Source organism: Armigeres subalbatus, chromosome 2, assembly GCF_024139115.2.
Source record: "Armigeres subalbatus isolate Guangzhou_Male chromosome 2, GZ_Asu_2, whole genome shotgun sequence".
Taxonomy (NCBI): domain Eukaryota; kingdom Metazoa; phylum Arthropoda; class Insecta; order Diptera; family Culicidae; genus Armigeres; species Armigeres subalbatus.
The window spans coordinates 168,801,481-168,814,703 of NC_085140.1; the positions used below are offsets into that span (position 1 = coordinate 168,801,481).

General features: G+C 37.3%; 1 protein-coding gene across 3 annotated transcripts; it reads left to right on the plus strand.

Moving 5' to 3' along the window:
• The first annotated feature begins 261 nt into the window (after window positions 1-261).
• On the plus strand, window positions 262-7,819 carry LOC134215460 (uncharacterized). 3 transcript variants are annotated; one of them, XR_009980175.1, is made up of 2 exons: window positions 262-389; window positions 7,178-7,819. XR_009980175.1 is itself a non-coding variant. In XM_062694646.1 (2 exons), the coding sequence occupies exons 1-2, from the start codon at window positions 2,081-2,083 to the stop codon at window positions 7,481-7,483; spliced, it is 336 nt and encodes a 111-aa protein (XP_062550630.1). In that variant the 5' UTR covers window positions 2,006-2,080; the 3' UTR covers window positions 7,484-7,819. The 3 variants fall into 3 exon arrangements, 1 of the variants encoding a protein (XP_062550630.1); XR_009980174.1 differs by lacking the exon at window positions 262-389 and adding an exon at window positions 578-945; XM_062694646.1 differs by lacking the exon at window positions 262-389 and adding an exon at window positions 2,006-2,110.
• The last annotated feature ends 5,404 nt before the right edge of the window (window positions 7,820-13,223 follow it).

Genomic DNA, 13,223 nt, shown 5'->3' on the forward strand with positions numbered 1-13,223 from the left:
AGAAAAACATTAAGAAAATATTTCAATAAATAGTTGAAAGTAAAATATTTTTTCAGGAAATTTGTTAACTTTTTTACCCATTTCTGACTTTGACACCTTATATCTTTGGAACTAGTGCACCTAGAGACTTCAAATTCAGAATTTCTCTTAATTAGAGTATTGACAATGGAGAGAAAATATTTTAAAATAATTCGGAAGACATGACATTTTCGATTAATGACCGCCCGAAATCCTATAGTGCGTGGGGAGCATCAGAAGTCAGGAGGAATAAACGGCTTATATAAGTGATTCGATAATTCAGCGAATAACTAGATGCCAAGAAATTCAGCGGTGGTTTTGGGTCATCTTTCATCGGTTTAGTAAAACCGGGGACATAAGAAGTTCCTTCCGTAAGTACAGTTCTCCGGCTTACCTTTGAGCGTACCTATTGTGTCATTTTTGGCGTCGTTACCGCCATTTTGTACATTGGAGTGTCGGTATTTTCTTTTGTTCGTAAAAGAATGGTAAGATGAAAAGGCCTTTTCGCTTGTAATATACTATGCGTTGAAATAGAGTGAACCAAATCTATTATATTTTATTGTACACTTTTCAGTGAAAGAGTTTGATTATTCTTTTGTTTTGTTCACGTGAATAAAAGATATTTCTTTTTCTTTATATAGCATTCTGGAAAACTTGATATAAGATACCGAGTGATAATACCACCAGCGGCGTAAGGCTGTAATAATTGAATACATAGTGCATCCCTGGCCAGTTGACGAATCTCTACTTAATTCCGGATATTATATCGACAATAAACGACGCAGAACCAGCACAAGCCAATTTTCGCTGGCAGTCCAACGACAAGCCGTCAGGTGGTTTACATCAGCTCCCGACAGATAGACGGTACACGATTTTTTTTTCGTACGGCAACGGTCATTTCTTGGGACAGGTCGAAGGAAATTATTGGTGAGTCAGAAGTTTTTTATATATACCAGTGTTTTTCTTTTCATGATCGCACGTTAGTTTGCATATTTCAATTTTATTTTTTTACTTTCTCTTTCATTTTTGGTTCACACAAATTTATTGATTTTTTATTTCACGAAAAACTGCTATTTAGCATACATTTACCATGAGTTTGTCGAGCATTGCATGCACAATCGAGCCTTATAGAAGAGGGGCTAGCTTCAACGATTGGTTTGCAAGGCTAAAATTCTTTTTCAAAGTGAATAAAATTAATGATGATGAACAAATGGCATATTTTGTAACACTCAGCGGGCCAGTAATGTTTGAAGAAATCAAACTACTGTATCCGACTGGAAATTTTGAAGAGGCAGGCTTTGACGACTTAATCGCCAAATTGAAATTGCGTTTGGACAAAATTGAACCAGACCTCGTCCAGCGTTATAAGTTTTCTTCCAGAGTTCAAAATCCAGATGAATCCATGGATAATTTTTGTTTTAGCATTAAAACTACAAGCAGAATTTTGTGGATTTTCCAATTTTAAAGATATTGCGATTCTAGACCGTATTATTGCGGGAATTAATGACAGAAATTTAAGACAACGGTTGTTGAGCGAGGAAAAACTAACTCTGGCAAATGCAGAGAAAATCATTGCTACTTGGGAGGTTGCACGAGCAAACGCGGGTACAGCAGAAGATTCCCAGCGTGCGGGTCCTAGTCAAATTGCGGCTATTCAGAATAACCCCAGGGGGCAATATGGAGTAGCATATGGCAGGCTACGACAAACGTTAGATTTAGCGCAGAGATACCAGGAAGACGAATACAATAGAGGTGCAAGTGGTAGCAGAGGACCGGTCAAGAGCCGTCTGGGAGTAAGACCTTATGAATATGGTCAACAGAGAGTAGGTCAACGCCAGTATGGAATGAGAACCGCGAACTATAGGTCAGAAGGGAGCAGGACAAGGATCAAACCGAACTATTCAGAAATTATTTGCAACTTCTGTGGAGTGAAGCGGCATATTAAAAAAGTGTTTCAAGTTAAAAAATCTCCATAGGGACACGGTTAATTTAGTAGATTCTTACAGACCTGGACCCAGTGCAGATCGCCATATAGCGGAACTGATGGAGAGGATGCGTACAAATGACTCTGAAGGAGAGGAGAGTGATTCAGGTGATTTAGAGTGTATGTTGGTCTCGTCCATTAATAAGATTAATGATCCGTGTTTACTTTTTGTTAACGTGGAAGGTATTCCGATAGAAATGGAGGTTGATTGTGGCTCGTCTGTCTCCGTTATTAGTAAAAGTCGATATCTTTAAAATTTTCTATGCCTTTAAGGAAGTGTGGTAAACAATTAATAGTGGTCAATGGATCAAAACTCAAAATTGAGGGGGAAGCACAAGTTTGGGTCAAATGTAATGACAAAGAAATGATAATGCAATTACTAGTGCTCGATTGCGATAATGACTTCTTTCCGCTAATGGACCGAACTTGGCTAGACGTTTTTTATCCAAACTGGAGAAAATTTTTTACAACACCAATGACTATTAACAATTTGACAACAGATTTTGGCGAAAACAAGGTGCAAGAAATACGAAAGAAGTTTCCTCAAGTATTTGAAAAAGTTTTCGGCTCCTATAAGGGGATTTAAAGCTCAATTGGTTATGAAAGATGAATGCCCCGTGTTTAAGAAAGCTTATGATGTCCCATACAGATTAAAAGAAAAAGTAGCAGATTATTTGCGAAAATTGGAAGATGAGAAAGTTATTACCCCAATAGATACAAGTGAATGGGCATCACCGATCATAATTGTGATGAAAAAAAACAATGACATTCGCTTGGTGATCGACTGTAAAGTATCTATCAACAGATCTATCATTCCAAATACGTACCCACTACCCACAGCTCAAGACATTTTTTCAAATTTATCGGGTTGTAAGATTTTTTGTGCTCTAGACTTGGAGGGCGCTTACACTCAACTGGAATTAACGGAAAAATCAAAAAAATTCGTGGTAATTAATACAATGAATGGTTTATATACCTATAACAGATTACCACAAGGAGCTTCCTCAAGTGCCTCTATTTTCCAGCAGGTTATGGATAGAGTTTTGAAGGGAATTGAAAATGTGTCTTGCTACTTAGATGATGTACTGATTGCCGGAAAAGATTTCGAAGATTGTTGTAAAAACCTTTTTTTAGTTTTAGAGAGATTAGCCAATGCTAACATAAAAGTAAATTTCCAGAAATGCAAATTTTTTGTGACCGAGTTGACGCACCTTGGGCATATTATTAGTGAGAAAGGGCTACCCGGATAAAAATTTACAGTATCTTGTATGACATAACCCATTGAAATACAATAGATTGTGTGGCAAACAATACAAACTATTGTATGCTTATTGTAAAATGTTCACGGTTGTAAAAGATCTTTATTGTACGTACATTAAAATCACAATATATTTAATTGTTTCCGATATATTTTATTATATTTTTATTGTTCGCTTATGTTTAGTATTGCTCATCCAAAAACTAAACAATTTTTAAAAGTATTCGGTTTGGATGATCTGGAAATCCGTCTAATGTTATTGAATTAATATAATTTTGGAATATTTCATGGATTTATTATATTGATGAAATAACAATTGAAAACAATAAAATTACAATAGCTTTGTTTGTTAAATGAATAAAAATGTTATACCAGTTCTCAAGTATATATTTTCATATTGCAGGTCTTGTTGCAGGTCTAGAAATGTTTTGCAATAAAAATTTGATTTCAAAAAAAGAAAGGGAACAAAACTTTGCTTATAATTTACTCGGAGAATGGCTGGATTCATTTGAGCGTGTACAGTTTTGTTAATAATTAGTGAAGAGATGAAAATAATGAAACTGTATGGTGCAGAAAGTGTTTTTTTCATTGCAGTTTCTGCTGCTGGGAAAGCGGTAGATCACTATGGCTTCTGTACCGTGGTGAGAATCTAAAGTGTTGAAGCGCGTTAGAGCATCATTACTGGGCGCGAGTATTTTGATCACTCTCACTGTACTGTCATTTTAGATTAGTCACTCTTTTTCGCATCGGTCACTATTTTCGGTATTTTCGGTTATCATTTCGGTGGCTGCATTCCGTATCGGTGACGTTCGACGTTTGATAGTTCATCAAATAGTAGCGCTGTTATTTGGTCAATTTGGTCACATGTCAGCTGCGCTACTGTTTTAGCAGCGCGTTTAGTAGCGACCGGTAAAGTGTCAAGTAATGATACTGCGCTGACAAACGGCTTATACTCACCACCGGTAATCGTAATCTTATACTACAAAAGTTCAATGTACATAATGAACGCAGTGGTTCATCCCGAACAAAAAATAAATGAAAATTTTATCATCATAGTACCTGATGACATGCCTGGTCACATGTATTCTTGTTCCTTTACAGAAATGAAGCTTATGATAAATAAAATACTGCTGCTTGCTGGTCACTGATTGAAGATCGTTCAGTGGCTACCATTGGCCAATCTCACCAACGGAATATAATAAGAACTGATGCAGGTAATTTTTTATTTTCTTCTCGACGTATTTTTTCTAATAAAACTGACGTTCTTTTATAATTTACATTTTTCACAGGTTTATATCTATTCGGAACAAAGTTAGTACACTTTTTAAACCGATGTTGGATTTTTTCCCAGATACAGGCAACCCACTTAACTTTGGAAGTAGTGCGCTGGATTCGTCTAAAGATATGCTAAACAACCGGAGGAAAATATTGCGCATAATCCCCAAAATTTTATTCCCACCTTTGGGTTTCCGCGCCAAGCACTCAGCGCCAGACTCGGCGACAAGGAGATAGTGGTCAAGTTGGTACTCCTGATTTTTTGACAACTGATGTCGTTTGGTTGTGTGAGTGCACCGGTGTCAAAAAATAGAGCTTTTAGCTAAAAATTTAGTTGTCAAATGCACATTTTGACAGCAATATAGATGTATGAGTGAATGAAATGTGCAAATGCTCTATCGCGGAAGCAGTCGCTGAAGACAAGTGTCAATGGTTTCAGTGACGAAATGAAAAGTTTCAATGCAAAAAGCAATAAAATGATATGTAAAACAATTAATTGTATTGTATTTTTATTGTAATATTGGAGTATAATGTATTATAAATCCTGTTGTATTCCTATTGTAAAACAATAGAAACAGTAATTGAAAACATTTAAAACACAATGTTTTCTATTGTTTTGTCGCTCGAAATCATCCCATTGAAGAACCGTAATATCAATTGTTTTGCTCCGAATTTTGTATGGAAAATTTTCGATTTTTTTATTGTAAAGATACATAACAACCCCCCTTTTTAATTGTAAAAGTCCCATTTACCATTCATTTTATCGTGGAAAACCATTATTTCTCATGTGATTTTATTGTCGAAATTCCATCATATTCAATGGTAAAAATTATGTTTTAAATGGTGTTGTAACAACAAAATTTATTATATTTTAATGATATTTTTTATCCGGGTAATGCCTTGCCCGGATAAAATTTCCACAATTGAAATGGCAAAGGCACCCAAAAATGAGTCTGAATTAAAATCATTTTTAGGGTTATTGAATTATTACCATAAATTCATTCCAAATTTGTCCTCTAAACTATTTCACTTGTATAATTTGCTTAAGAATAATGTTAAATATATTTGGGATGAAAATTGTCAAAAAGCTTTTGAGGACAGCAAAAATCTTTTAGTGAGCACAGATTTTTTGGAGTTTTACGACCCTAAAAAGCCAATTATAGTAATTTCGGATGCATCTAGTTACGGTCTTGGAGGTTTGATTGCACATATAGTAGATAACGAAGAAAAACCCATAAGTTTCACCTCATTTTCACTGAACCAAGCACAAAAAAAATACCCTATTTTACATTTAGAAGCTCTGGCACTTGTTTGCACGATAAAGAAATTCCACAAGTATCTTTATGGGCAGCATTTTACAGTTTATACGGACCATAAACCATTAGTAGGGATATTTGGAAAAACAGGAAACAACTCTATTTTTGTGACTAGACTTCAACGATTTATTCTGGATTTATCGATTTATGACTTTGATATAATTTATAGACCATCACATAAACTGGGGAATGCAGATTTTTGTTCGAGATTCCCATTAACGCAGGATGTTCCTGAAGAACTGGATGCTGATGCTATTAAAAGCATAAATTTTAGTAAGAATATTCCAATTGATTATAAAATGATAGCAGAGGGTACTGGTAATGACGCATTTCTGCAACAGATTAAAACATTTATGCATAATGGTTGGCCTGAAAGAGTGAGCAAGCATTTTAGTGAAGTCTTCGCAAACCAGCAAGATTTAGAATCAGTTGACGATTGTCTACTTTATAAAGACAGAATCATAGTACCAAAAATATACCAAAACAAATTTTGAAGCTATTACATAATAACCATGTAGGTGTAGTAAAAATGAAACAATTAGCTAGAAGTATGGTTTATTGGTTCGGAATAAATACTGATATCGAACAATTTGTAGCTTCTTGTGAGGTTTGCTGTAGAATGACAATCACACAAAAAGCAGAATACATCTGGATTTTTTTATTTTGAACATCGTATTTATTTATTAATTGTTGACAGTTTCTCCAAATGGATTGAGATCGAACTGATGAGGCAAGGCACAAATACAGATAAAGTACTGAAAAAGTTGGTAGAATTTTTTGCACGTTTCGGATTGCCAGATGTTGTAGTTTCAGACAATGGTCCTCCGTTCAACTCCTATGATTTTCAAATTTTCCTTGAAAGACAGGGTATAAAAGTGATGAAAAGTCCACCTATCATCCATCAAGCAATGACCACGCTGAACCATTCGTTATAACAACGAAAGCAGTTTTAAAAAACTTCCTAATGGAACCGGAAATAATGGAGTTGGATCTAGAAGATCAGATAAATTTGTTTTGTTCAATTTTCGAAACAATAACAGGACGAATGACGGACATTTTCCGTCTGAAAGGATATTTTCCTATATACCAAAAACTATTTTAGATTTAATCAATCCAAAAACATTATAAAAAAATTTAATGGTACCACAACCAGATGATGAAATCATCAAAGAACCTAACGCCGGGAAAATCCCGAAGCATGCTAATAATGGTATTGATGATCTGATGATTGGGGACGAATTATGGTACAAAAACCACAACCCCAGCAATCATGCAAGATGGATTAAAGCAGTATTTATTAAAAAGTTTTCTCCTAACACTTTCCAGATACGTACTGGAAGCGTAGAAATAATGGCGCATCGAAACCAACTCAAGATTCATAAGGACAACCTACACCGGCAAAGGCCAAACATCTTCATTACGAAACTCAACTCAAATGAGACAGCGAGTGATATGCGAGTGGAAACCGGAGAAAACCAGGAGAGTGGCGAAGGCGATATGAACGTGCTTCCGAAGGGGAGAATCCTAGGTGGTAAACGAAAACGTGAGGCTGCTGACACAGAAGCACAGCACCTGAGAAGATCCAAACGAAAAAAGAAGGCGACTCGCCGAGAGGATTATCATTATGAATAAGTTCTGAAATTTCAATTTATCTATAAGTCTACAGTGAATTTAAAGCTTATTTTTGAATGAAAATGTTTGTAATGTTTGACGAATGTCAACTTAGTAATATTAACAATTGAACTAAAGAGGGAAGAATTGTCATAGCCCTCGCGCACCCTGCGCATTCGAAAACCGATGTTCGCTCTGAATGTCATAAGTCGTGTAGCCTTCGGGCAATCGAATTGTATTTGATCGGTTACCTGTCTGAAAACTGAATACATGCTTTTTAGTCTAGTTTGAGACGTCGACCTAAACAGTTGTTTTTCACCTCACCACAAGAAGGAAAACCCCGTATAACTTGATGTCATAAAAGTGTCCTCCAAAAAGGTCTTTATGCTTACAAAAGAAGGTTGATCCGACAATCCGATATGAACTTTCTTTAAAGAGCAAAACTCAGTCGTAGCTAGGGAATTTGATAGCGCGCCGGAGGGAGATGATGCAATTAATTTGAACGGGTGGAATCACTAACAGCAACCAAGCTACCACGCTAAACCCGATGCCGCCGAAACAATCCATTTTCGCAATTAACTCTTTCGTTCCATAAAATGCTGGTCCTGAGAAGAACCAATTTTCTTTTCCCAATGCGTCTTTCCAATAACTAACTGCATCCAAACGCTTGACATCACCTTTTGTTGAAATTGTCCGACCGCCGACCGCCTACGTGCTGTTGTGTCCGCTCTGCACGGAGAATGACAAATTCTAAGAATCTTATGAAATTTTCTCGCTAGATTCTGAATTTGGTTATGAGCTGTTGGTTATCTAAGATGCGTATTGTTGCGAAGAGTAACAACAGAAATTTGACTCAAGACGAAATTTCTTCATATTATCAAACATTATCTTTCGGCATATGTCTGTCCGAGCGACGTTCACCGATGGTAGATAGTTTCCACAGAGGTGGCGTCTTCATTGATTTTATACAAAAGAATGATGATCCGACTATCCGAAATAAACTTTCTTTAAAGTACAAAACTCAATCGTAAATAGCGAATTTGATAGCGCGTCGGAGGGAGATGATGCAGTAAATTTGAATGGATGGAATCACTAACAGCAACCAAGGTACCACGCCAAACCCGATGCCACCGAAACAGTTCATTTTCGCAATTAACTCTTTCCATAAAATGTTGGTCCTGAGAAGAACCAATTTTCTTTTCCCAATGCGCCTTCTGTCCAATAACTAACTGCATACAATCGCTTGTCGACACCTTGCGTTGCAACTGTCCGACCGCCACTTGATGGTTTTTCGCTGAGCCTCCAAAGGTTGAAATAAATTTGCAGCATTGCCACACTGCCACCCACTTCGTGCTGCTGTGTCCGCTTCGCTGCATCGGATGTCGAACCACCTTCTGTGGAATCTCGATCAAAATGGCTCGCGCGTTAAACAGCAGCTTTCTTGTATTTAATAAATTAAACCCGTAAGCCCCGCCCCTTTGTCAGCTGATATAGTGTAAATATAATGTGCACTCATAACGATTAATGAAGGGGCGGAGCTAATGGAATTACTTCATTAGATATAAGAAAGCTGCTTTTCCGCGCGCGCGAGCCATTTCGATCGGGTTTCCACAGACAACGGACCGTTCGGAGAATGATGAATTCTAAGAATCCAATGAAACTTTCTCGAAAGATTCAGAATTTGGTTATGAGATCAATCGTAAATAGCGAATTTGATAGCGCGTCGGAGGGAGATGATGTCTGTCCAAGCGACGTTCACTAATGGGTAGTTGCTGTAGGTAGATAGTTTTCATGGATTTTATACAAAAGAAAGTGGATCCGAAATAAACTTTCTTCAAAGTTCAAAACTCAATCGTAAATAGCGAATTTGATAGCGCGTCGGAGGGAGATGATGTAGAAAATTTTAATGGATGGGTCACTAACAGCAACCAAGCTACCACGCCAAATCAGATGCCACCGAAACAGTCCATTTTCGCAATTAACTCTTTCTTTTTATAAAATGTTGGTCCTGAGAAGAACCAATTTTCTATTCCCAATGTTCCTTTCCAACTAACTGACACCACAATTTGTAATAATTTTTGATAATTTGGTGCAGGATCGCCACAGTGCTATTTTTATGGTCAACCTTTTCTTCATATGAAATTCTGGTTCGTTGAGGTTGAATGATCTGCAGCAACACATCGAGCACCACCACCAATGCGATGGATTTTCTTTGAAAATGTTATTAGCGCCTCCATGATGCTGTGTCCGCTCCGCTACAATCGCTTTGATGCGTCTGCTATGCGTGAAATCTTGTTCAAACTGAGGATTAGATCCAAACCCGCAAGTGATTGATTTTTGATGTCTGTGCTAGTGATGCATGTACGTGATTGGTTAGTTTACCTATTTCTAAACTTTTTATCAATTATCGATAATAAATAGTTGAAAATCAGTATTTTCAAATAAATACAAAGAAGCGTTGACTCAACCTTGATCGAATGGCCCAAAAAAATTGAAAATCCATCGAGAAACGGCTTAGATATTAAAGTTTAAAGTCTATCATATTTTCGTGACGGTCCCCGATTTTCGCAATCGTAAAGTGTATATATACACTATATATAGATGAGCGAAGATAAATCCTCTGTCTCCAAACGAACTGTCAAACGTGTCTCCAAACGAGCATGACGTCACGATTTCAATGGAAACGTTAAGGGCTGTGACTATTTTACCCATTAAAGAGTACTTTGGTGGCACAGTGTGGTACTTGTACCACCAGTGTGTCATTAGTATACACGGTCGTTTACGAAAACCCATTAATGGGTGAAAAAACCCCCATTTTCGCTAGAAGTGTCTCTCCCCATTTAATGGGTAAATCCGATTTACCCATTAATGGGTAAAAGCAGTTTATGTCAGAAAATGGGTTTTTATTCACCCATTGTAAAAGCACCGGATTTTCACAAAATGGGTAAAAATTTACCCATTTTTGAGGTTATGTAGCAGTTTGGTAGACCGTGTTTGTGGTATTCCTGGTAATTAATAAATGAAAACAAAAAAAATTAAAAAAATAATGTTATATATTTTTATTAACGTAATTGTTGATCTCGTTGTCAATATACGTTCAGCCTTCCCGTCACACGTGCATTTTCGTTTCGGCCTAGCCATATACCACACCGTAAGTCGGTCAGGAGCCCTCCTTAGCCGTGCGGCTACAAAGCAAGACCATTCCGAGGGTGGCTGGGTTCGATTCCCGGTGCCGGTCTAGACAATTTTTGGATTGGACATTGTCTCGACTTCCTTGTGCATAAAAGTATCATCGTGTTAGCCTCATAATAAGAAGAAGTCGGTCCCCGACTGAGAAGCTTTGCTGGAAGAAAAAAAATCCTTCAATAACGGAGGCATGTTAAAAATGAGTTTAAAAGTTTAGAATTGCTTACCCTTCAGCTTTTTGTATGACGTTCGTGTGCGTTTCGGAGCTTCTTTCGGAGCTCCTACGTTTTCCATGAACACAAAACTAGTTTTAAAATCGACGATCCGGACCTGAAAGCATTTTTTCCGCATTAAATTACTGTTGTACAACAATTAATTGTATACAATTACCTTACTTGTGTCGTTCCGATAGTGTCGAATAGTTCCAATATTATAAACTGTTCCTATTAGTTATATTATTTATTATTTTTTATTATTTAAGAACTGAAAGAAGCCATACTTCCACCACGATGCGCTTTGTTTTTAAACTATTTTTTCACCCATTAATGGTTATATTTTTACCCCTTTTTTGATGTATTAGGGTTCCTTTTGATGGGTATTTTTTTACCCTTTGCATGATTGAGAAATTCCCCCATTTTATGACAGACAGGAATGCTATTTGAAAATGGGTGTTTTTTTACCCATCGATGGGTTTTCGCAAACAACCGTGTAAGGCAAACTACCTACACTCAGAAATAAAATAAAGCCATGAAAGGTTTGAAATTAATCTTTTAAGTTATTTTTGACGTTTATTCTTTACTTAGTTTAAAAAGTATACTATGCATCATTATACATTATACTAAACCGGGATAACGCGAAAATATTGTTGATTTGCATTCTTCTTCTGTAAATCATAATTTTTCCATTTACCAAGTCACCGCACGTTGCTCTTAAAATTTCATTATTTCCCAGTAAATATTCGCACAAAACCAGTTGAACAATTACGCAAAGAGTGCCCGCCTCAGTAATCGCCGGTAGAATATTCGTCGTAAATTTTGCTGTCCAACCGGGAATAATAACAGTTCCGTCGCGAGTGTTCCGGTTACCCTCCGTCTAGAGAAAAGTGCATACGGCTTACTCAAGGACGACAGCTACGGAACTCCGGCCATGTTGATGTTTCCCGTTTTTAATCGGTGCCATGCACTTGGGCATCGCGCTCCGAACCATTCGGATTTCCCGATCATTCCTGAGAAGTTGGCGCTCTCGCTCTCGACTAAGCCTCGGTTCTGTCCCTTCAGAGTGTGCCATGAGCTATTGCATAATATTAGCATTTCTATGGTATGTTTTTTAATAAAAATAATAATATAAACTGTACTTCAATTTGACTTTTATTTTTCCAATTATCGACTCGCTGAACTGGAATAAACTAGAAGTGTGCGGCTGGTCGTAATTATATGTGCTTGGATGTCTTCCACCGAGGATGGTAGAGCTCAAGGATCTGGGAAAACAACGGGCTGATTAAGACCCTGTACTTCGTTGACTTCCACCGATAATGGTTTGTTTAGCACCAGAATCGAAATGAACATTATTTCATTGGGTTAGATTTTTCCGCTCGAATCCCGACGATCTGGAAAAAAGTGAATTGATTATAGAAAAAAAGACCTCCAAAAATAATCCAGGCTTACCAAAAAAACATGCGCATTCCAACGCAACTGGATGCCAACTTGATGAGGGCAGATTATTTCGATCAGATGATCCGCGGGAAACTTCACTAAATGCAACCATCTTGCGCCGTAGTTGGCTGAGAGCGCCAACTTCTCAGGAATGATCGGGAAATCCGAATGGTTCGGAGCGCGATGCCCAAGTGCATGGCACCGATTAAAAACGGGAAACATCAATATGACCGGAGTTCCGTAGCTGTCGTCCTTGAGTAAGCCGTATGCACTTTTCTCTAGATGGAGGGTAACCGGAACACTCGCGACGGAACTGTTATTATTCCCGGTTGGACAGCAAAATTTACGACGAATATTCTACCGGCGATTACTGAGGCGGGCACTCTTTGCGTAATTGTTCAACTGGTTTTGTGCGAATATTTACTGGGAAATAATGAAATTTTAAGAGCAACGTGCGGTGACTTGGTAAATGGAAAAATTATGATTTACAGAAGAAGAATGCAAATCAACAATATTTTCGCGTTATCCCGGTTTAGTATAATGTATAATGATGCATAGTATACTTTTTAAACTAAGTAAAGAATAAACGTCAAAAATAACTTAAAAGATTAATTTCAAACCTTTCATGGCTTTATTTTTTTTCTGAGTGTAGTGCCAGAAAAGTCATTTTACTCAAATTATTGGCCCAAACCACGGTTTTGAGTGCAAACAACCCACTTTTGGGTAGTGTTGGTTTTAAGTGGTTAATCCTCCCCTCCGCAGCATTCAAGGGCCTCATACGCCTGTCACTGGCGAACAAAGCTCGTGTACTCTGCATCGAGCTTAGAACCACTGTTAGGGCACAATCGTTAATGCGAACATTTTTATATTCGGTTAGTTACTGCAAATAAATCTTTAAGAGTCCCTTTAATCAAGCAGGTATC